This window comes from Setaria viridis, chromosome 6 (assembly GCF_005286985.2).
Source record: "Setaria viridis chromosome 6, Setaria_viridis_v4.0, whole genome shotgun sequence".
NCBI classification, from domain to species: Eukaryota; Viridiplantae; Streptophyta; class Magnoliopsida; order Poales; family Poaceae; genus Setaria; species Setaria viridis.
In genome coordinates, this window is record NC_048268.2 from 28012200 (window position 1) to 28036330 (window position 24131).

At 47.0% G+C, this 24131-nt stretch overlaps 3 protein-coding genes across 3 annotated transcripts; 2 read left to right on the forward strand and 1 right to left on the reverse strand.

Annotated features, from left to right (window-relative positions):
• The first annotated feature begins 936 nt into the window (after positions 1 to 936).
• On the forward strand, positions 937 to 14775 carry LOC117862146 (F-box protein SKIP28). The gene is made up of 3 exons (XM_034745663.2): positions 937 to 1338; positions 13331 to 13638; positions 14081 to 14775. The coding sequence occupies exons 1-3, from the start codon at positions 964 to 966 to the stop codon at positions 14370 to 14372; spliced, it is 975 nt and encodes a 324-aa protein (XP_034601554.1). The 5' UTR covers positions 937 to 963; the 3' UTR covers positions 14373 to 14775.
• LOC140223084 (uncharacterized) lies at positions 11625 to 12755 on the reverse strand. Its single transcript, XM_072294515.1, has one exon. It carries the CDS (start codon positions 12753 to 12755, stop codon positions 11625 to 11627), a length of 1131 nt encoding a protein of 376 aa, XP_072150616.1.
• Positions 14776 to 17625: 2850 nt separating the features above from the next.
• On the forward strand, positions 17626 to 19415 carry LOC117860150 (uncharacterized). Its single transcript, XM_034743391.2, has 3 exons — positions 17626 to 17888; positions 18028 to 18157; positions 18306 to 19415. The coding sequence occupies exons 1-3, from the start codon at positions 17756 to 17758 to the stop codon at positions 18955 to 18957; spliced, it is 915 nt and encodes a 304-aa protein (XP_034599282.1). The 5' UTR covers positions 17626 to 17755; the 3' UTR covers positions 18958 to 19415.
• The last annotated feature ends 4716 nt before the right edge of the window (positions 19416 to 24131 follow it).

Here is a 24131-nt window from a genome sequence, read left to right on the forward strand (position 1 = left end):
TCTTAATACGCAACTATTTGCAGACAGAGGTGGTAATGTAATGGATATGCCAACAACCTTGTTTGTTCTCGTTGAAACGTTAGGTGTGCATAGAGCACAAAGGTGATACGCTGTAAAACAATACCTATTAGAATACATCATTTGCCATAGCACCGGTAGACCTCTAGGCCATGCTGTTTGCTGTGCACCTATTTGTCTTAGTGGTGAGATGGAGGGCTGGAGTAAATAGCAAGCAGTTGTTGAATATCAACTCTCTTGGTGTAACGCACAAGCTCTTAAAATTATTTTAGGTTGAACTTTGAGGCATAAGTCTTGTACAAGAACAGGAAGAAGAAAACATGCTTTTCTTGCACGATTGGAAACGTTGAGCGCATCTTAGTGAAAATGGCACAAATATTGAAAATGGTTAAAATCATTTAAAGCATATTGAAACTTTTTTAAAAAAAATTCTAAATGTTGTACAGGTGTAGATGTATCAATGCTCTACATACATACAAAACCTCAAATTCAAATTCGACCATTTTAAAAAGAGATGAAAGAAGATAAATTTGAACGCAGCCAAAACTTGACTTTTTTTTTGGATCTTTTTAATGTCAGTGGATCTAGATTTGAGGTTTTGCGTGCTTATAGAAGCATAGAACATATATGCGTCTACACACTTGCTTAAGATTTAAAACGAAATTTTACTGTTTTTATTTTCATGTCATTTTCACAAGAGATGCCCATGAAATCGTCAGATTTTACAATACATGAGCCTATCAATTCGGAATTTCGGAGAGCTAGTCTAGGAGGATGAAATGGTGACAAAAGTTAAACACCCGGAATTTCGGAATTGCGAACTGAGAAACCAGGCACTGGCAGACGGCGCCGTACAAAAAATCCAGAGCAAAAGCGTCTCGGTTCCTGCTGGCTGCTGCTGTCAATTCCTCCTCCCTCCCCAAGGCAACCGCCCCGACCACTCGAATGCTGCCGACAACCGCCACGGCCTCCGCGCCGCCGCCACCGCCCGCGGCCGCCGCCGGCGCTGGCGCCTCCGCCTCCTCCGCGGGCGAGCCGCACGCCGCCCTGCTCCTGGCGCTGGGCCACATGCGGCTGCGCGAGCTGCTTGCCTGCGCGCGCGCGTGCCGCGGCCTCCGCGACGCCGTCGCGGGGGACCCGCTCCTGTGGCGGCGCCTCGCCGTGGAGCCGCCGCTCAGCCAGCGGGTCACGGACGAGGCGCTCCTCGCGCTGACGGACAGGGCGGGCGGGAGGCTCCGCTCGCTCCACCTCCTCGGGTGCCCCCGCGTCTCCGACGACGGCCTGCTCCGCGTCGTCCAGCGCAACCCCGGCGTCACCGAGGTACGGCGATGCTCCCCCTGTGCATGGAACTGGCGGTTAGTGTTCGGGTTGGATTGTTCGTGGAATCGCGCGCATGTGGTGCGCGGTTAGTGTTTGCTATTATGCCTCCGCAGTCTGCAGGATGGTAGTCTAGGAGTACTTTCTGGTTCGTGGAACTGGAATGGGTTAATATTAGCAGTGTGTCGTTAATTCATCTGTCATTCCACGATTTGGAGGATCTGATTCCTCGTTTTCCCATTTAATTCATCTGATAGCACTGCGGATGGAGATGATGAGGAATGACATGCATGGTACTGATGAATTTATTCATTTTTTATAAACAAATAAGATGAATGGATAGATAAAAGAGGAACAGATCGATGCAGGGACAATGTGCTCTTTAAAACAAACTCTCCATAAGGTGACTAATTACACTTGACTAGATCGGCTCATGTTGTTATAATTCAAAGAGGGCAAGTTTTACTGCTCAACTTTAGGTGTTTTCTAATATGGATAGTTCTTGATTAATATGGTATGCCTTTATCACATTTATTAGATGTATCTGACATTTTGGAGACCCTATTCTAAAGTTTATAATAAGACCCTACATGCCATGAAAAAAAATGTTGTTGTTGATGCTAGTTAGCCTCCATGATGCTATTGTTGTTAACATGGACCTCATCAACATTGCTAATCACAAGAAAAGAATGTAGAAATAAAAACATGTCTTGATACACAAATAGAAGAAAATAACTGCAGCAAGTGTAGTAATGCGAAGAATCTAAAAAAAAAATGGATTAGGCACATCTGAACCAAATGAAGTGGCCCCTAACTCCCTGGTGTAATACAAGGATGATGGACATCAATATGTAATTGTGAAGAAAAATTGTGTACTTGAGGCCATGAGCTCATGAAGGAACACAGACTGAACTGATTTATTTACTCCAATGTCAGAATGTCAATTAAGATAGAAATTAATATTTTACCTGTGTAATAATAGATACATTCATACATATATGAAGATAAATGAGAAAGGGAGGGCCTAAATTTGCAGAATGGTTAGGTTTAGCTATGCTGAGCTATGCTCACACGGGACAGCAAACATGGAAAGAAGTATCTAACTGTACAATTCTAGCTATTGCTGTAGGAATTGACATTTTATTGCTAAAGAACAACTAGAGAAGTAGACATGGGCTCTTCTTTCGATGAATCCAATGTCTCAAAAATCATAAGAACCTTCATGGTGCAAATATATAATTTTCACATTGTCTTAGCCAAAAAATTTCCTGTGCTAGAGGGAGATTAACTAATTCAACCTTGAAATATACTTAAGTTTGTGAAGTACAATACTCAATCAATTACAGGTAAAAGGATGTTGGTTTCTTGGTGCCTTGACTGTGTTCAGTGAGTTCATGAGATCAACATTTTTTTTCCTGAATGAGCAGGAGAGCTGAGTCTAAGAAGACTCGTACAAGCCCATTAGTGTAGGGTTTAATACAAAATCGCAAAGAATAAAAAGACACAACACACAAGCAGCGATCTAAGCACATCATCTATGGCCAAATGCTCCTAAGACATTTGGCTCCTGCCATACACCATATTCTAGCCTCATCCCTAATGTCCTGCATGATGACATTGAAGTTTGGTGAGGCCCCTCAAACAGACATGTATTCCTTTGTTTCCAAATCAACCAAACCACCAATATAACTAAGGAGTTGAAGCCCTTGCGGTGCTGCTTGTGAACTTGCATCATTGCTTGGCGCTGCAACTGAAGATGAGATCATCTGGCCCTGCTGCTAGCTATTGCAGATCAACTATTTACAGAGCCGAAAACCAAACTTCTTTTGAAAACACACTAGACATGAGCAAATGCCAGACATTTTCCTCCTCCTGATGACAGTGGACATCATTCCGGGTGATCATGGTTTTTAAAGCGTTAAGGCGAGGCGAGGTGAGCCACCACCGCCTTATCGCCTAGGCGACGCCTAGGCAGGCTAAGGCGACACCTTTAGGCAAGGCGAGCCACCACCGCCTTGTTGCCTAGGTGAAGCCTAGGCGACGCCTTAAAAACACTGTGGGTGATCGACACTTCTACAGGCCAAATGTTCTGCATTTTCAGGGAGGCCAGACAATCAAAAAATCTGCAGACGTGGAGCCCATGTTTTCCAAATTTCCTTCCATGGTGCAAAATCAACATATCACACAAAGAAATGTTGATAATTCATCTAGTTGTGAATTCCCCCAAATGAGGTGGTGCCCACAAGTGCTGATCCTCCACTCCAGGAGAGAGATCAGCCTCAGATAATATCCCCATAATTCTAGGTATTCCAAAATTGCTTCTGCTGACAGATCTCCTGTGATATCACAAACTCAGGTGTTATCTGTCAAAGCTTCCTGAACCGTTCTTTGCTTTACAATTCTTTTTAGCACATGCTTGCATAGGGATGGTGCAAGGTCTGTCAGACTTTCTATGCCACCATTTGTCACTCCAAAAAAGTGTTCTACTGCTGTCCCCTACAATAGATATAACTGAGATGGTGAACATTGCCACTGAATTAGGATGCACCTCATTCCCAGTGCCCATGCTAATACCTCCTAATCAAGAATTCCCAGTCCTCCAAAGATCAATTGGTCTTTTGACCCAGCCCCAATCAACAAGACAATGGCCTCCATTTACCTCCTAGTGACCTTTCCAAATAAAAGCTCTCTGAATTTTGTCGATTGCCTTGATCACCCATTTAAGGAATTCCAAGGCAATGAGCTGACAAATGGGTATGGCCGTGAGCACCGCATGCTCAAGGATAGCCCTCCTAGCCGGGTGCATCATAGCAGCTTTCCACCCAGGTAACTTATTGGCAATCTTGTCAATGTATCCTAGTTGCGGAGTTCCAGATGTGCTAGCTTAAATCGATCACAGGGAGAAGACATCCCTCTAGTTTTGTCTTAAGAAAGGGCAATACCAAAGCCTTTAGGGATGTACTCACACGGCATGGGCAGCTCAACCAGGCTCTATGAACCGAGCTACTGCTTAGTTCTCATGAGACAGCTTTTGAATCTGGTCATGCCGTACAGGCATTGAATGGACCAAGAAGCATACTATCTGGCACAACTGAAGAGTGACGCAGCAATGCTGATCTATGTTTCCAGAAACTTCAATATGTAGGTGTATAGCATATCATGAATTGATGTGTATATGTTAAAATCATTAGTTGCATTTGTTAGAATCGATCAGTTGTCACCATGGAAATAGAAAGACAAAGTTTCAGTACTTCTATTGCGGAGGATGACAAATGAATAAACAGAGGATATTAAGATTCCCATTCTTGACACTGGATTTTCCCTAATCCGGAACAAACCACTATCTGAGGGTTTCGTTGTATTAGAGTAGGAGCATCGGACCAGTAGGTGAACATTTATACTCTGCAAACTGCAATTTCACCAACAGAGTTAAATATCTTGAATAACTGTTAACGCCAAATGCTGCTGTCTTCTTTATTCCTTGGGAACGTTTACGGTCATAGTGGTTGTTATGCAATAAAATCTTTTGCTACAGAAAATGCCAGATGAATGGATCTCATATTTGTGTTCTCCACCAATGTGACATCATTTCTATGGAGTATCTTTTGGAGGACTCTGAAAAAGAATGATCTATATCTTGGGAAGGAATTCTTGATCATAAATTCATAATGACAGATCATAATCTAGTTTTTATAGAGCACATGAATTAGGAGCATACTTAATCACAGTTGCATTGCATTTGCATGGGATCAAGAATAGTGACTCCATTGTTTTGTTCTGTTCTTTGTTAACCGAAATATTTGGCGCATATATGTATTTGAGCTGGAATAATCTTTGTGTGCTCTATTTCTTTTGTCAATTGTTCACATGGATGCCATTTTTTATTTTTCTCCAGCATTCTATATCTAAGGCTTCCAGATAAAGGATTTTATACAGGGTATCTATTAGTTTAAATCATTGTGCCTATCATTTTCTTGGCTGGCACATTTTTTGTTGATTTTGGCATTGGAGGATGCAGTTTGAGTGTGTTGCATATATCTAATACATGACTAGGATCCCGCATTCTAGTGAAGCATGATGGAAGAACTAGAACTAGAATCAAAACCCACCCCATAAGCATCCAGAACTTGGCTTGATCACCTGCTAAGTAAGATTCTAATCTCCATTTCTGCAAGAAGTAGAAGGTTTTCGCAATGCATCAGCAGGATTACTAAGAATTTGTTTCCCTGCACTGTCTCTTGACCACTTAACTCATGTAAGTTTTTTTTCTCCATTTCCTCTGTTTCAATCATGAGGCAGATTGGATCTTATTCTAAAAGTTTTGCTTGATCTTCAGATGTACCTTCTCAGAGTTTAAACATTCTCTCTATCTTGCAGCCGACTTAACTTACAAGCAAACCTAACTCGACCAAGCAATCCTATTTTCTAGACTCTTCCTAAACCCTAACCTAAACGTACAGTAGTCGTGGATTACTGTAGCAGGCCAAGCGGGCTGACGTGTTGGGCCGGCTGGGCTACGTGTTGGGCTAGTTGGACCTGCTGGCGACCGGGCTCCCCAAGCACATGACATCTACCCCTACTTTTTCACATAGCGCGTTCTCACGCTGTAGCTCATCGTCTGCTCCTTGTAGAGCCAACGTTCTCCTCGTGTCGTGGTTGGAGTCGATATAGCCGCCCTTTATTCCTGTAGACGTATGAAGGTCCTCCTGGATGGGTGGTGGCCACGGTTGTCGCCCGAGGTATCCCATGGTGAGAAGTTGCGAGGTAGTTAGTGTGCTGGTTTCGTCTCCTCCTTGAGAAAGAGCATCATCACCTGAGTAGCAGGAAGATGACTATGACGGCGACGTAGTGGATTGTCTTGGTAGAGTTGTTGACGTCGTGGAGGTCGTGGCTCATCTCGAGCGCAGCCTATGGTTGGTGCAGCTTTGACAACAAAGATAGTTGGTATCGTGATGTTATTGGTCGTCACATTGTTGGTCGGTGTCATAGGAGAGGTTGAAGAAGGTGCCGCCTTAGAGGTGGTGACGCTGCAAGTCATAGTAGAGGCGTTCACGGCTGTTGGTGTAGTCGTCATTGGAGGAGATGTTGACGCTGATGTTGATGTATTGTAGATGTTGCCGTAACGGTTTCCATCTGGTAGGCGACTGAACAGGCGCTGTCCTCCTTGTGAACAGAAACAGTGGGTACTGTTCATGACATGAACAGACTGCGTTTACTGTTCATGGGTTTACTATCTCATGACACGCTATATAGTTGATGCTATAAGGTCTCATTGTATATGCCCCTGACTTGTGAACTGCATATGTGCCATGGATCTGGATTATTGGGGGAGGAGAGGGTGGCTGGTGGCCATGGAGGAGGCGCAGAGCGAGAGGGAGGAGGTGGCTAGGGTTGGAGAGCTGTTTTAGAAGACCGTAGCAAAAGGTAGGAGATGGACTAAGCTCCTTTTCCTACTTGATTAATTCCGTTGCCCCTCCCCTCATATTTATGGGGGAGGAGCCGACTTAACTTACAAGCAAACCTAACTCGATTTGAAGTACAAGCAATCCTATTGTCTAGACTCTTCTTAAACCCTAACCTAAACGGGTTGCTGTAGCAGCCAAGTGGGCTGATGTGTTGGGCCGGCTGGGCTACATGTTGGGCTGGTTGGGCCTGCTGGCGCCCAGCCTCCCCAAGCACATGGCAATATCACACTTGCCATTGTCCTCATCCAGAGAGGCCAGTCTGCAGTAATTTATTCAATGTTCTTGTCAATTTTGAAAACAGTGAAAGTTGCAAAAATCGTGGACTTTGTTCTCCCATTTTCTCTTGGATTAGTATCCTCTTATAATTCTTTCCTCCTTTTCTTTTTGTGCTTGGCTAGCTAAGGTGCTATTCCCGAACCATCAATCTGTATTGTTGTTACTGTAAAACTGCATAGATTGGATCGTTTGAAAGATTTGCCTTGTCAATCCCTACTCAATATGTTGGCCACGAAAACCTGTAACATGCCTTCTCAAATAAGAAAGGGGAAAAAAGCTGGAACACTTCAAATGCCACATTTTTTTGCAAACCGTAACCTATAGTGCCTTCAGCTTGAGATACCTTTATTGTTGTCCTCTGCTTCCTTGCTGGTGACAATGTGGATAGATGCCCTGGATGTATGAATCCATAATGTACATGGTACTGTACTAGCTGGAAACCAATAACAGGTAATCATCGAGGACAGCTTCATACTGAAAGTCTGAGACTCTGATTATTGTCAAACTCAAACCTTGAAAGGGGCTATTGAAGACTTGTTAATGAAAGCAATAGAGATTGTGTGGAATAGTAGATTGATTAGGGTATACAAGGTGTACAAATATATAGGCAGCCCTTGGGAGAGGTTTATAGAATCATAACTAATCAAGGGATAACCTGCCTATCCTAATCTATCTAGGCACGGCAGGGAGCCGGCCTGGGCCTGGCGCACAACCACAGGAGGCCCATACACACGCACACAGCACATACATATCTAACATGCCCCCGTAGTCTGATCATCGGCAGCCTGAACGTTCAGACTGGACCTAAACTCCGTGAACACCGAAGAAGGCAGGCCTTTGGTGAAGATGTCGACGTATTGAGAGCTCGCCGGAATATGAAGAACGTGGACATCACCGGTAGCAACGTGCTCACGAACAAAGTGTAGATCAATCTCCACGTGTTTGGTGCGCTAATGCTGAACGGGATTCGAAGACATGTAGACAGTGCTGATGTTATCACAGTAAACAAGGGCGGTGCGACGCAGAGAAACGTGTAGCTCAACAAGGAGTTGGCGCAACCAAGAGACCTCGGCAACGGCATTGGCAACTGCCCGATACTCGGCCTCGGCACTCGAGCGAGAGACTGCATTCTGACGCTTGGATGACCAGGACACCAAGTTATCGCCCAAGAAGACTACATACCTTGAAGTAGACTTTCGGGTGTCTGGGCAGCCAGCCTAATCAGCGTCGGAGTAGACCAGCAAATCCGACTGAGTAGAGGGTCGTAGAAGCAAACCCAAGTGAAGAGTGCCACGAATATACTGCAGAATGCGCTTCAAAGCAGCAAGATGCGGCTCACGAGGATCATGCATGTGGAGACAGACCTGCTGAACAACATAGGCAATATCTGGGCGAGTGAAGGTGAGATACTGGAGAGCACCAGCGAGGCTCTGAAAATCAGTCCCATTGACAAGGGTAGCACCTTCAGCAGCAGACAGCTTGGGATTTGTATCAACCGGAGTGGAACAAGGTTTGCAATCAGTCATACTAGCACGCTCCAGAATCTCCAGCATAAACTGGCGCTGGGACAAAAAAGACCATCACCAGACTGCTGCACATGCATACCCAGAAAATGATGGAGTTCACCAAGGTCCTTCATAGAAAATTCCCGCTGTAAGGCATCAATAGTGCGACGAAGAAGAGGTGTCGAAGACACCGTGAGAACTATATCATCCACATAAAGGAGAAGATAAACCATGTCGTCGCCGCGGTGATACACGAACAAAGAAGTGTCGGTCTTGGCTTCCACAAAACCGAGCTGCAGCAGGTGAGAGGCAAATCGATTGTACCAAGCACGAGGAGCCTGCTTAAGTCCATATAGAGAGCGATTCAGCCGACAAACGTGGTCAGGGCGGGCGGAATCCTCAAAACCAGCAGGCTGAGCACAGTAAACGGTCTCTGAAAGTGCCCCATGAATAAAGGCATTCTTCACATCCAACCGATGAATCGGCCAGTGGCAAGAGAGGGCCAAGGACAGCACTGTGCGGACGGTGGTTGGCTTGACAACAGGACTGAAAAGTCTTAGAAAAATCAATCCCGGGGTGCTGAGTGAACCCTCGAAGCACCCATCGCGCTTTGTAGCGCTCCAGAGAACCGTCGGCATTGAACTTGTGCTTGAAGACCCATTTGCCAATAACAACATTAGCCCGAGCAGGACGTGGTATGAGATCCCACGTATTGTTGGCCAAGAGCGCATCAAATTCCTCCTGCAGAGCCCGGTGCCAATTTGGATCAGCAAGGGCGCTCCGGTAGGTGCGGGGCACTGGGACAGTGGGGAGGAGTGAAATAGCGCCGGCAAACGAAATCCCAGCTTCCCGCGTGTCGTCATGGAGTGCTGGTTGGTGACGGGACGCACGGGAACAGCACCGTGAGGTATAACGGCAGGAGCAGGGGGCTGGGGAGGCAGCTGGGGTCGTCGAGAGTACACCAAGAGCGGCTGCCCAGCGCCGGGGCGGCTGCCCGGCGAGGCAGGGGCAGTGCCAGCAGCAGGAACCGCAGGAGGGGGCGACGGGGCAGCCCCAGGAGACTCCTGGAATAGCACCGGCGAGGCAGCAGCCGGCTGCAAAGGGGAGTCCGCAACAGGCAGCTGCAAAGGGGAGTCCGCACTAGCTGCACGTGGCCGTGCTGGGTTGCCTGGCACGGCCGCACGTGGCAGTGTGCGAACGCCGGGGGACACAGCCGCACGTGGCTGTGCAGAGGCGACGGGTGCAGCAGAAACGCCGCTGGAGGCTGCAGGGGGCGCCGAAGGTGCAAATGGTGGAGAACCTGCAGGTAACTGCAGGTAACAGAGGAGGTACCGAGCCAATAGGCGCTGGCACCACATCAAGAGGTTCCAACAAAAAATCAAAATCCGCATTAGCTGGAGGCGATTGCTGCTAAGAGAAGGGAAAGGAAGTCTCGTCAAACACCACATGTCGAGAGACGATGACTCGGTTGGACGAGAGATCAAGACAGCGGTATCCCTTATGATGAGCAGAATAGCCAAGGAAGACGCACAGGGTGGAGTGGGGAGCAAGTTTGTGTGGCGCAGTAGCAGATAGATTCGGATAGCAAGTGCAACTGAAGACCCGTAAATGATCATAGGTAGGTGGGGCGCCAAACAGAGCCATGCGCGGTGTGGAGGAGCTAAGCGTTTTTTGGGCAAGATGTTAACCAGATGCGTGGCAGTGTGCAAAGACTCAACCCGATAAGAAGGTGACATACTGGCTTGAAAAAGAAGGGAGCGAACAACATTGTTGACACTCCGAATCATGCGCTCGTCCTGGCCATTCTGGGGTGAGGTGTACGGGTAGGACATGCGCAGGTGGACCCCATGTGTAAGGAAGAATGTGCGTGAGTTGGAGTTGTCAAACTCGCGGCCGTTGTCGCACTGAACGGCCTTCACAGTTGCGCCAAACTGAGTACGCACAGGAGAAAAAGTTAGCCAAAGTCGCAAATGTGTCAGATTTGAGTCGTAGAGGAAACGTCCACAAATAGTGAGAGCAGTCATCAAGAATGAGCAAGTAATATTTGTATCCAGAAACACTGGGAATAAGAGATGTCCACAAATCACAGTGAATAAGATCAAAATTGCTAGACGCTCGAGAAGCGGATGACTAAAAAGGAAGGCTAGTATGGCGCCCTAACTGACATGCATGACAAATGGTATTAATGTCTTTATTACAAAAAGGGATAGCCGAAGCGACTTTGGACAAAACTTCATGACTGGGATGACCGAGATGGCCATGCCACACGGATGAGGTGGAGACGGCAGCAAGGGCGTGGGCATCAAGGAACCGCAGGGGGTAGAGTGGATCAGAGCTATTGCACTTGACGATCAGCCTCCGAGACGCCAGATCCTTCACAGAGCAACTAGCGGGATCAAATTCAATGGAACAATTGTTATCGGAAGTAAACTGGCGAACAGAAATGAGGTTCTTAAAAAGTTTAGGCGAAACTAGAACATTATTAAGAGACAAGGAACCTGGAGTAGCCGGGAAGCAAGGAGCCGTCACCGACAACAATAGATGAAAGAAAAGGATACCGCGGGTGAGAAGAATGTGAAAGAGTACCAGCGTCGGAAGTCATGTGGGAGGTGGCACCTGAATCAAGATACTAGTCGTTCACTTGCGGCTGGTTGAGGGTCATGGTGTTGAACGTTGAGGCGAGGGACTGCTGATCCTAGGAGGAAGGTAGACTCGTCATGGGGTTGTAGAAACCCGGGGGCACCTGTGGCGCCTGCTGCTGCTGCTGAGCGTACAACGCCTGCTGCTGGGCGAGGAGAGCCTGTTGCGCCTGCTGGACCGGCGGTGTAGGCACGGCTGGATGGAGAGGAGCGGTGGCCTGCTGCTGCGGGCCCGGGTACATCTGAATGGTACCGGTTCACGGGTTCCAGAAGGAGGGCCAGGGGCCGCCTGTCTCCTGGGCAGCGCTGGGGGCAGGAGCTTGGGCGCCAGAGGTGTGGTTGGCAGGGGCCTTGCTGTTGCTGCCGCCGCCCTAACGTAGCTAGCTGCCACGCCGGCCCCTGTCTCACTTCTGCTTGGAGGAGTTGCCGCCGGAGGACCCCCCTTTGCCATCCCCTTTGCCACCCCCGGAGTTGGAACAGCCAACAGACTGGTGGGGAGGCGCAGAGGGGCGAGAGGAGGATTTAGTGTTGACGCCGGTGAGGAGTGCCATGGACGGAGTTGAAGCAGGGGACGCCATCGTGAGCTCCTCGAGGAGCAGATCGTCGCGAGCCTCCAGGAAGGAGCGAAGAGGACGAGAGTGCCGGATGTCGCGGCCGATGGCGGCGAACTTCTCGTTGAGCCTGCGGATGATGTTGAGGATAAGGGTGCGGTTGGAGACCGGCTCGCCGAGATCACCGAGAGCGTCCGCCATACTCTTGAAGCGTCGACAGTAGTCCGTGATGGACAAGTAGCCCTGGACGAAGTTCCGGAACTGGGCATCGAGGTAGAGGGCCCACGTCTCCCGGTTGCTGAGAAACTGCGTCTCAATGGTGAGCCAGGTGGCGCGAGCGGTGGCGCCGCGTTCGCCGTGCTCCATGACGACGTCGACGAGGTCGTAGGCAATGGTGCCGTAGAGCCAAGATTGGACGACGCAGTCCATGCGCCCCCAATTAGGAGAGGCCAGAGCGGGAACGCCGCGAAGAACGTGATCCTGCAGCGAATACTTGCCAACGGTGAGGAGAAATTGCTCACGCCACCATGAGTAGTTGTCGGCGGCAACGTCGAGGATGATAGGGATGAGGTTCCAGATGTTCTGCACGGCAACAGCTTGGGCGTGCAAGTTGAGGACGGCAACAGCCTCGTGGAGCAGCATGGCCTGTTGGGTGTCAGGTGCCTGATCGTAGACAACGGAGAGGTCGTCACGGGCGTCCTCCTCGTCGGAGTCAGGTGGGGCACCCTTGCGCTCCTGGGCGGCGCGCGCTAGGGCCTCGCGAAGGTGAGCGGTGGCGGCGTCGCGTTCCTGCACAACGGCGACAGCCTCGACCTCAGCCGTGATGGTGTGGGTGAGGGCGGCTGCGCGGGCCTCCTTGCGGGCGGCGCGGCGTTGAGCAGCGTCGGCGGCGCTGGCATCGGCCACGCGCTTGGCGGCCTCGGCCGCCGCGGCATCGTGCTTGGCGGTGGCAGAGGACTCGGGGGGCGGCAGGGAGCCGGCCATGGGGAAGGCAACGACGGCGGAGGGCCGGTGCGAGGGTCGCAGCGCCGGGCAGGGGCGCGCTGGAGCAGCGCCAGCGGCGTGGTAAGATGCGGAAGGAGATGAATCGGGAGTAACCCGGACTCGTGATACCATGAAAGCAATAGAGATGGCGTGGTGCTCCTTTGAATTGTTGGGGGGTGATCATGGGGGTTCTAGCCCAAAAAAAAAGAGAAACGGTTAGATGAGTTATTGTTAATAAGTCACTGACACTTATTTTGAACACTGTTGTCACCTCAAAATATGTTTGTCGATCTTGTTTATTTATTTGCATGATAGATTCTGTCCAATGTTTATGTTTATTCTACCTGTATAAATTTGTTTTTATACTGAAGATTACAAATGTATTTGTCTGGTTGCTGTTTTGATACCTATGGATTAGAATCTTGATTACATGTGTATCACAAAATTCTGCAACCACCACGGAATATAACCTTCACTGAGAACTCATGCTCATTATGTTACTTTCTGCTATGCAATAATTGCACTGGCCTTTATGTGCATCTAGTTCAAAGTTTTTTCTCCCCTTTTATTTGCAGCTCTTTGTGCCCAGATGTACAGGATTAACTGCTGATGGTCTGGTGAAAATTATTCAGTTTCTTCGTGAGTGCAAAGGCAATCTCAGTCGTGTTCGACTCCATGGAATCTGCAAGATGACTAACCATCATCTCGATGTTATCAACTCTCTCATATGCAGAAGCAGCCAACAAGATGCCGAAGCACTTTACTACAACCATAGAGTCCATGAAGTGCTGAACACTGACGACAGTCGTCCTATTGATGTAGATGTGTGCCCATTGTGCAGAAATGTCAGGCTGGTGTTTGATTGTACAAGGAAGGACTGTAGGTAGGTACCTCCAAGTCTTGGGATCCTTTGAGTTCCCATTCAATCTCCTCACTGGAAATTCCCCCAGGACTCTACTGGTAGAGAACTGGCATTGTTATACCGTTTCTCTTTGTGCATGGCTCCATCGTTGATTTATGGCAGTCACTAGTCTTACTTAAAGATATTTGCTTGCGTCTGCTTTCCTGTAGTTGTGGTATAGCTGACTTGGGTGTGTTGCCTGAATAACTTTTGGGTAATGGTTCCGAATTCCACTTCTATGGGCTACATGAAAGCAACTTGGTGATTAGGTTTTGGTCTGTTGCTCTTGTCTTGGAATAACTGCTGCTAATATTTGAACAGTCTTATATTTCTGCAGGTCTATTGACTTTGACCTAAGCCAATTCTTCATTTTGAAAAAAATGGTTCCGTGTAACTCCATTCTGACGATTTGATTATATTTCAGGGAAGTGAAGGATGGCTGGACCCACTGCCGAGGCTGCTTCTTTTGTGTTGCTAGATGCGAAACATGTGGTGGGTGCATCGACCTGGAGGAGCTCGGCGAGACTGGACTGGCCTGCTCTGACTTCCTGTGTATGGACTGCTGGCTCAAGCTCCCAAAATGCTCCACATGCAATCGTCCCTACTGCGAGAGGCATTCAAATTTGAAAGAAAATTTATCGCCGTCTGGCCAGTTCACCTGTCAAGAATGCACAGCATTCGATACCTCACTCGAAAGTCTGGGAGATGGTGATTAGAAGTCAGAATGAATTTATGCCTTCTGGCAACAAATAATCAGTTATTTTGATATGTGGCTGGCTATCCTTTGACAGCCTTTCTTATTGACCTAATCGTCACCTGTGGAGCTTATGAGATTAAATTGGCGAACCAGAAGCTCAATAATATATTGCTTTCGTCAAACAAAGTGGGTGCTGACTTGATGGTCTTGTACATGCAACTTGTCTGAATGACAGTAGTGCTCTTGGTTGCCGTACCACGGGCTCAATGTGAATGTTATGGCTGTCCAAGGAGACCAATACTCAACTTTATTTACTAACAATATTTTGGTCCCTTCGTGTCCAATGTTTAAGAGTCATGTGTACTTACTGGAATATGTACGCTGGCAATAAATTTTACCGCAGAGACAGTTGTCCCTCTAAATGCTTTCAGTGTCTGATTCTGATCGTGTACAGTTCACACTTTCACAAACAGTGTTTGGTTCTGAATTTCTGATCATGTCTCCAGTTCGCACTTTCACAAGAGCAATGCCGCCGCGTTCTATAACTATTTTGCTAAATCTGCCTGGGATTTTGACGGAGATATGGAATGGTAAGCAAAAACAAATAATTTAATGTGTAACACGGTTATTTGAGAAATTTAGTAGTTTGTATAAAAGTTTGAAAGCATTCATATCCCATCTGCTTGTACACTAGCCTTATACTTTTCTTGATGCTGATAGATAGCAAGATTGTACAGTACAAACTGGAGTGGTTTGATCCCAGATGCCTCCTGATCCCACGGTACAATCAGCTGCTCTTGTACTGCCAGGTACACATCATCTCCCTCCAAACCTCCAAGTGAGCAAAGCATGCGACATCATGAAGTGAGAAAAGAAACCAAGAACCATTGCAAAAAGTTTCTTCCCAGGCTCTCTGTTTTCCATTGCTTGATAGGTTCTAGCAGACAGCTGTCAATTTCAGGAGGGAATCCTTTGGTTTAACATGGTGAAAATCGACCCCGGAATATAACTTTACTGATGGAGATACCGCACTCTTTTTCGTCCTCAAAGTTCAGACCACATCTGAAGCAGAAGGTCGGATCATGAGAACTCCTGGGTGTGAAACTGGGTAACAGGTTTCCCATTCCCTGATCTCCTTGGTTTGATCTTAAATTACCATGCCAATTGTTAAAACTATTCTGAGAAAAAAAAAGAAAAAGATTGGTCGCAGATCGAACAGGTGGCAGCACCGGACTCGTCCCTTAGAACTCTGACACATCTTGGTATGCCCTTCACTAGTGAGTTCTAAGGCAAGGCAGCTGCTGCCTGCTGGGCTGTTCCATCTGCCCCTTGCCATGAACTCAAGTGAAGGCCTTCTTTCTCTCTCACACACACATTCCTTTTTGCAGTATCAGCTAACTGTTTTTTTTTTCATTTCCGTGTCGGTGAGCGTCGACGATGGGCACTGAAGAACTGACCACGAATCCACGGCATTTACATGAGCACTATCGCCTCCCAGGTCACACGCGTCCGGCGCCACTGGACGTGCCGGGAGACGCAGCAAAAAGAGAGCCCCTTTTCCTGATGGCGAGTGCCGCACATGTCCTGAGCTCGCTTCTTCTTGTATGGTTTCAGCTGTGTGAGAGATTGATTGTTGGGAGAACACAATCTTTGGGTTGGGCCACCCCCACCCCCAACATCCTCTCATCCATCATCATGTCATGTGTGGCTGGCGACCTGATCTTCTTCCTTTGTGTGGAAGTGGCGCGAGGAGGAAAGGGAAGGCTGACCCTGCTGCACGGCTGGCACTGCCACCTGGCTACTCCTAATTCGGGGGACCCTGGGATGATGAAATGCTTTCACATCCCATGTCAAAAGGGCTTGACAGCCAAACTGAATGTCTGATTGAGGAATGATGGAGGGCTAATGGATGACAGTGGATCGAAAGCACGATGATCACCGATGATTTTTACATGGAATTCAGCTTATCTGTGGCGGATCCGGCCTCGCAACGACACCAAAACACGGCGTTCTGACGGCATGGATTGGGTCAAGCCGGGTGCTTTTGTTAGTTATCTGTAAAGGAGTGCTTAATCATGCTGGTAGAGTGATGACTAAGAAAAATGTTTATTCTGACCTGATAGGAGTACATACCTAGGAGGATATGCTACTATAATTTCCTCATTATTGATTGCTGCTGAATAAGAACAAGAGGGACCACCAATTTGACTTGGAAGTCCAAATTTAGCATGAATTGGAACAGGTCGGTCCATGAATGAACAGAATTAGTGAAACCTTGACTGTATCTGCCCGGTTGGTGATCATTCATTCGACCTGTTCTTGTTCTTGGAGTAAAACCTTGACTGTAACTGCCCGGTTGGTGAATCAGTTAAATCCGATCCAGAACACATTTTTACCACTCGACTTTTACACCCTCTTTAACCGTCCTCGCTGCCATTTCTTTTTTTTTTCCCTCCCAGTGCGAAGCGCGTTTGCAAGAACACGGGAGGAGGTCAAGGTCGCCGATGGAGAGCCGCAAGCTTGCGATCACCCCATTCCGTGATGTCACGGGGACGAAGCTCCTTGTACTGACTGACATTCTGACAATGAGACTGAAAAAAATGTCAACCTCTTCCGTGTGCAGCGTCGTTCAAACATTCCAGCCTGCTGACTGCCAAAGCATCGCCCACCAAGTCCGGCCGGCAGACGGCGGCCGCAGAGCCTCCATTTCATCGCAGTTGCAATGTTCAGGACGGAAAGAAAATCTCCATCTGCACGCGGCGTCTGAAAGATCTAGAAAGAACTGACCGAACGAACTTCGCTGCAACCAACCTGGCCAAGATAAAATCGATCGGTCGGCAGTGAAACTTTTCGCGTGAAAAATAAAGAGCCGGCCGGTGAAAATTAAAGAGATAAGAAATCCACGACTGACTGTGGATAATTTTTGTTTCTCGGGCACGAAAAGGTGAAGAAGAAAAAAAAAGGCAGAGGCTTTGCAGTGCAGCACTTGCAATTGCAACGCAAGCAAAAGGGACCCATGAGCAGACGCCCAGCAGCAGGTCGAGCGAGCTCATCACAGGGCGGCACGTAGAGTGAACGCTGCCGACGGCTCGGCGCCGGGGGGCCCGCCGGCCAGGCTCGACGTCACGCGCACGCGAGCGAGGAACAAGACGACGACGACGAGGACGGCGACGTGCCTGACTACTGCATGTGGTTACCTGCTGCTGCTGGCATGGCAAGTTGGTAACCTTGTCCTCCTCTCTCCTAGTCTCCCCTGCCCTGGAGCCTTATAAAGGCAGGTGAGGTGAGCCACTGCACCTTGATCCGTAGAGAGAGAGGGCTCTCCTCGTCCTAGCTATCCATCTCGACCGCCATTGCCGTACCTGTCCTGACCTTGATCATTTGTGAGGTGAGTAGCCGCAAATGGGGAGGCAGCCGTGCTGCGACAAGGTGGGGCTGAAGAAGGGGCCGTGGACGGCGGAGGAAGACCAGAAGCTCGTCAGCTTCATCCTCGGCAACGGCCAGTGTTGCTGGCGCGCCGTGCCCAAGCTCGCCGGTGCGTGCCGTGACTCCCCGGTGATCACCGGAAGATTATTCCGTCGAAACATCTTTAAAATTGTTTTCGTGATGAACAATTGTTTCGTGAGATTAAGATTGTGATGATGGAAAGAATTGTTGCGTGGGAATTGAAACAGGGCTGCTCCGGTGCGGCAAGAGCTGCCGGCTGCGGTGGACGAACTACCTGCGGCCGGACCTGAAGAGGGGCCTCCTCTCCGACGCCGAGGAGAAGCTCGTCATCGACCTGCATGCCCAGCTCGGCAACAGGTGCTAAAATTAACGGGATTGTGTTGATGGATTATTTGAAAAATTGAAAATACAAATTGTTGTCTATAAGTATTTGTATGGAGTTAACTAGGATGCAACTAAAAAGGAGTTCTTTTTTTGTTTTTGAAAAACCAAAAAAAATGTTTAGGTGGTCAAAGATTGCGTCGCAATTGCCTGGGCGAACGGACAACGAGATCAAGAACCACTGGAACACCCACATCAAGAAGAAGCTCAAGAAGATGGGGATCGACCCCCTCACCCACAAGCCCCTCTCGCCGCCGCAGGAGCACCAACAGAGTCCACCGCCCGCCGTCGGTTCGTCGGAAGCTCAGCCGCCATCGCCGCCTCCGGAGAGGAATCCTCCAGAGGAGAAGGCGGCGACGGGAAGTAGCAGCGAGCACGGCGACGACGAGCTGATCCTCCGCAAGTCCCCCGGCTTCTGCACAGACGAGGTGCCGATGATGCACCCAGACGAGATCATGGTGCCACTGGGCGACCAGCCGCCGCCGCCATTACCAGCGTTGACTTGCGCCCCCACCGCCGCCGCCGCGGTCTCGACACCGACGACGTCCTACTCCACCTCGGGGTCGTCGTCCTGCTTGACCCGCGACGTGGAGTCGCCGTTCGCGTTCATGGACATGGGCTTGCCGGAGTTCGTGTTCCAGACGACGGGGCTAGAGGACGACATGGTGGACGACGCGCGGTGGCACGACCTCTTGCTGCCACCGTCGCCGGCCTACGAGGACCCCTTCGATTCTTACCAGTTCCAGAGGAACGGCGCCCTCTTCTCTAGTTATTAGTCAGCTAACCCCTCTAATAATAATTAAATTCGCAGCTTCTCACTGCACTGAACAGGCAATTAAACAGGAAGGTTCTTTCTGTTAATTGGCACTGGCTTTCTGGTTATGTTTCTTGGTGTTCTCCCATAAGAGCAGTGCCTAGTGTGTCCATACAAAATTTGCTAGTAATGAAGGAAGCTTCTCCGTTTTTTTTCAACTCTGAAGTGTGTTGAAATAGAGCTCATGCCTTTGTACTGAACAGAACACAGCCAGAAAAATTGTTGTTAGGTAGAGGCAACAAGGAGAAAGGGATTAAGGGAGTGGTTATGGAAAAAAAGTACAAACTCGATCTTTTGGCGCATGTAAGAACCAATAATGCCTATGTATCATTCAAGAAAATTCTACCTTTTAGTTTTTTCCTTTTCTTTTTGTGAATGTAAATTGTCAAATTTATCTTGGAATAAAAAGGAGATACTGTATATGCAAGTGTGAGATGACCGATGTTGATGGTTGTCACATTCTTTGAAGATCCTACCAACCTTGTCTGATGTACATACTGCTTTACTTGACTAAATATGCATGCCATACAACATGCATACAGTCTATCGCTAGTCGTGGTGCAAAAAGGACGGTGGGGACTTTCAGGATCATGAGGTCATCACTGGACTAGTCAAAGTGTTACTAGATGTGTTTGACACCGCAATAAACCTGTATAGGTATAGTATCACAACTTCCCTCTTAATTGACTATCCAATGGGCTTGTTTGGGGACTCCTAGCCTTATTAGGAGCCCATGTCTTGAGTGTTAGAGTACAAGTGAATTGCCTACCTTTCTCTATCAATTTAAGCTTTTTGGTTGAACTGGTTGGTGCATGCAACTCAATATGGTATCAGGGCTAGAGGTCTCGAGTTCGAATCCTGACAGGCGTGATTAAATAAAATAATTGTTCCCTATCAGCTTAAGCTTTTGGGTTGAAAACCCTGGTTCTAGAGCTAGAGCTCTGAAAGTTTAATATTATATTTAAAGGTATGGTATAACTTGACATGATGTTCCAAATTATATTTTGACCATTCATTGATCTTATATTATATTATTTATGGTTATAAACTTATGATCATTGTGGAGTATATTTGATTACAAACCCAACCATATAAACTTTACATTATTAAAATAAAAATATGATAGTTAATTTATTGGTCAAAGATTGTAAAGTTTAAATTTTAATATGCGTGCCTTACAAGTAAAAATGGAGGGATAGTTTGGATCCGCAGACATGGATAGCATTATTGTTCGGATGACGTGCGACGGCAGAAACCACAGTGACCAATACAACAATGACGCTAGGCCACTACTAGAAACCTGACTTGAGCCATCAGGGTATTGCAATGTCTAAGACATGCAATTAAGAAGAATATAAATGGCCAACTGTTAAATTATTTTTTATAGTTACACTTGACCCGTCAGCATTTGTATCAAATGCCGAACCATATAAAGCATCTCCAAGGGATAGCAAGGCCTTCTCTAGAGGTATAGGGGAAAACGACTCTTGAGATGGGTTGGTAGCGCGGGAGTCAGCTCTTCACCGTTGGAGAAGAGTAGAATCTGCCTTTTCAAAAGAATTGAACTCTATCTCTGCATCAATGCATGACCATGCCCCCATATAATTAAGATACCCCACAACTAGCGGTGGTAAAGGACCTAATAACTTAGCCTACATTTTAAGGGCAGGCTTAATAAAGACCGAAAGAGTTTTGTTGGATTGTGAAAAAGGTATAAAAACGATGATCTATTACCATCCCTACTCACAACACTGAGCACGTAGCTCATGTTGTGGGTCAGTGTACGGCATGAGCACACCTTGATTAGCTAGAGCAAGCTCTGTCGTCTTACTTTACTGCAGTGTTCATGCGTAGGCAGGTATATACACAAGTCAACCTCTTACATCTAGCACGCACAGGGTAGCTGGATGATGACGCATGGTGGTCATCCTGTGGTCGCGCATGCTGACACGAGCTACGTTGACGGTTTCGAGCTGAGGATACATGTATATCCATCAGTGTCTCTGACCTCTACAACTGTGTACACAGCCAAACCCATTATACGTATACAATCAAATACATGGTTTGGCAGTCAATTTCTAAAATATCTTTGTTGTTTATGCTATATTGGAATCCTTGAAAAATTTTCTTATGCGATCGTTTTCTACTCGCCGTCTCGACCCCTATGGTAAAATCCTGGCTATGCCCCTGATCTTCTCTGTACAGAGCAGAGCACCTTGTTCAATTCCTGCCGCGCGTTCCCATCTCCATCTCTACGGCGTCTGAAGCTCGCGAACAACGTGTCACAGGCGAGTCTTTTGGCCTTCTTCGCAAGTAAGGCAAACGTACGTACGTAGAAGTAGAAGTGGATGAATGATGTGTAGGAACGCCATTTTTCCACGAGATGCGAGAGCCTCCCAACCATATTCTTTGCGGAAAAAAATTGGGTGAGAATGGTCCCCAAACTTGCTCCTGTGCGGACATGTTTCAGATGGCTGACGTGTGAAGATCCGGCGCATCCAACAGATCACGATGAGGTGCACGATTGCTTGGCTCTAGGCACGCATTTGCGTTGTCAGCTCGGCTCCAGGCGCTCTCGGCTTGCCTCCATCTTCTCATCCGCCGCAGCTTGGCTTCCAAAAATGCACCTTTTATCCACTCGTTGACTTGTGGTCGAGCCCACCGTCCGCCGCCGCCGTCCTCTGTCGTCCACCACCGCTTCCCTTGTCCGTGAGGGGCCACCACTCGTGCCCATCGTCCGCTGCTGTCATCCGCTACCATCTCCTTCGTTTGCGAGGGGGCCACCACTCGTGCCCATACCCTCTCCATTCGTCTCTCTCGTTTCTCCTTTTTCCTATCCGCTTTGACTCCGCCATCTCCTTTCTGCAGGCATCTCTGGCCTCCGCGCACCGACGAAAGGTCCTATCAATCATAGTTCCAATCTTGTGTACAGCAGCCTAGATCAGTTCGATTCTTTGCTTCATACGTAAGTCTCGCATCAATCCACTTCTCCCTTATCAGTTGCTTGCTCCCTTTGCAATCAAGTAGATATAACCTGTTCACTTCTTGAATCAAGATGAAAGATGCTGGTTTTGCAGGGTCTGGGACTAGTGAAAAATGAAGCAATGGCTAATCAACAAGCCCCTTAGGAGGTTACAGGTTCACTTAAAATGTACAATGTCAGGTTAATCGATATTGTTTTTACTCTAAATTTTATATTGTTTTTACTCTGAATTTTATGTTCTTGTTTTGATGCTTTAGGTTATGGCCCTCTCGTGACTGAATTTTTTCTTGAGCACAAGAGACACAGAGAGTGGACTATGGAGATCTAATTGATTTCGCCGATGCAGTGAGTCGTGGTGGACTGCGCCGATGCAGTGAGTCGTGGTGGACTGCGCCGGTGAGTCGTGGTGGACTGGTGGCAATACATTTACAATGCACATGGGTATTAGCGTATATATCAGTTTATTTCCTCTTGTTGATTGGTAGTTCGGAGTGAAAAGTGCCCTGCCTCAACTCTTCAAATACTTAGTGCTGAAAAGGCACTTTTCAGGTACTTCAGGAGCTGTTGGATTGATTTCAAGATACTTAGATCCTGACCACTGATTATTGTTGTAAATATTCAAATTTTTCCCTTTATGACTCTGAACTCATTTTGTTTGTTGTTCTCTATTCAATTGCAGAGCTCTGAAAACTCGTGGAAATACACCAAAGTATGGTCTTATATTCCACTCATCATTCATTAGCCGTGCATCAGCTAGGAACAACGGCCGAATGGCTTGATACCTAGCCAACAAGTGTTCCATTGCTTCACGTATTGATTGTTATTCAGGTCAGTTGCAGAATTTATTTGCACACTTTACATATGTTGACACCCTACTCTGAGATTCCTGGCTGTTATTTTGCTTTGGATCTCAGAGTTGAATACATCCATTTTCGGATAGAAGTTGTGTGAACAAGTTGAGGAGAGACTAGACTTCTATGAAAAGGGTGTTGCACCTTGTAAGAACCTTGATGTGATAAAAGCTGGGCTCGAGGGTATAAACAGGAGAAAAGCTACCATCAAGGTCCTCGACGAGATCGAGCTCACCACCTAGTTGGAAGTCATGTTCTTGGAGCAGTCCGAAGTATAAATATTTGATGATGTATAAATATTTGATGATGTAGTTTGTACTTTGTAGTAATCACAGATGTACATGGATTTTTTATTGACAAGATCAATTGTCCATGTAGGATCTGTGCAATGATATGTAGATGACTTGACATGATTAATGTATCACCTTTTCTTTTGATATGAAATATATATGGATGTTTCAAATTATGGAATGTGATGGCTATGTTAAAAAAATGATCTCTGACTTGTTGCAAAATATAAACACGCATGCCTTATTTGGATGTGTTGAAAAAAATATATACTGTCTTAAAGTGTTAATCTGGTTCAGTAATCCCCTTGTGTGGTATATAAAAAAGAAAAATAACAGATTCAGAATAGAGTGCAATATGGTAATCTGAATTTTTTTCTTCAGAAATTGCTGATTCCTTCATGACAAAAGAACAACAATGCAAATGATTGGTTCATGACAAAAATTAATAAATGGCAAATGATATAGATTATATGGTCCCACAAATGGTTGGTTCTTCTATAACAATATAGATAAGTTCACATATTTTCTACTGTAACACAACAAGGTTACATACTTTCTTTATTTGTTGGTTCATTAAAATTCAATTTCATAGCAGGTAGCTGCAGTATGGCAGCTTGATCAACCCCAAGTAAGAGACTTGTATATCCTCCTCTAATATATGGAACGCTCATGACAGAAGAATTCCCGTGCATATTGAAGTGTGGCATTGTGGCATTAGCAAATCTGTCTTCGATCAACGGAGCAGCCACAGTCCAAGTTTTCCCATAGGCATCAGTTGCCAAGTGTGGCATTGTACTGTTAGCATCAATGCAACCATCATTAAGGTCCTATCATAGAATATGAAAATGTTCATAAAAATAGCATGTAAGCCAATAATATGAAAATGAATGCAGTCAAAGTCAAAAGCCTTACAATAAATTTCTCTAGACCAGCACCTTCATAACTATTTTCCACTACATTATTTGATTCTTCTCCTATAGTCAAACACATAAAGTTAATAATACAAGCATAG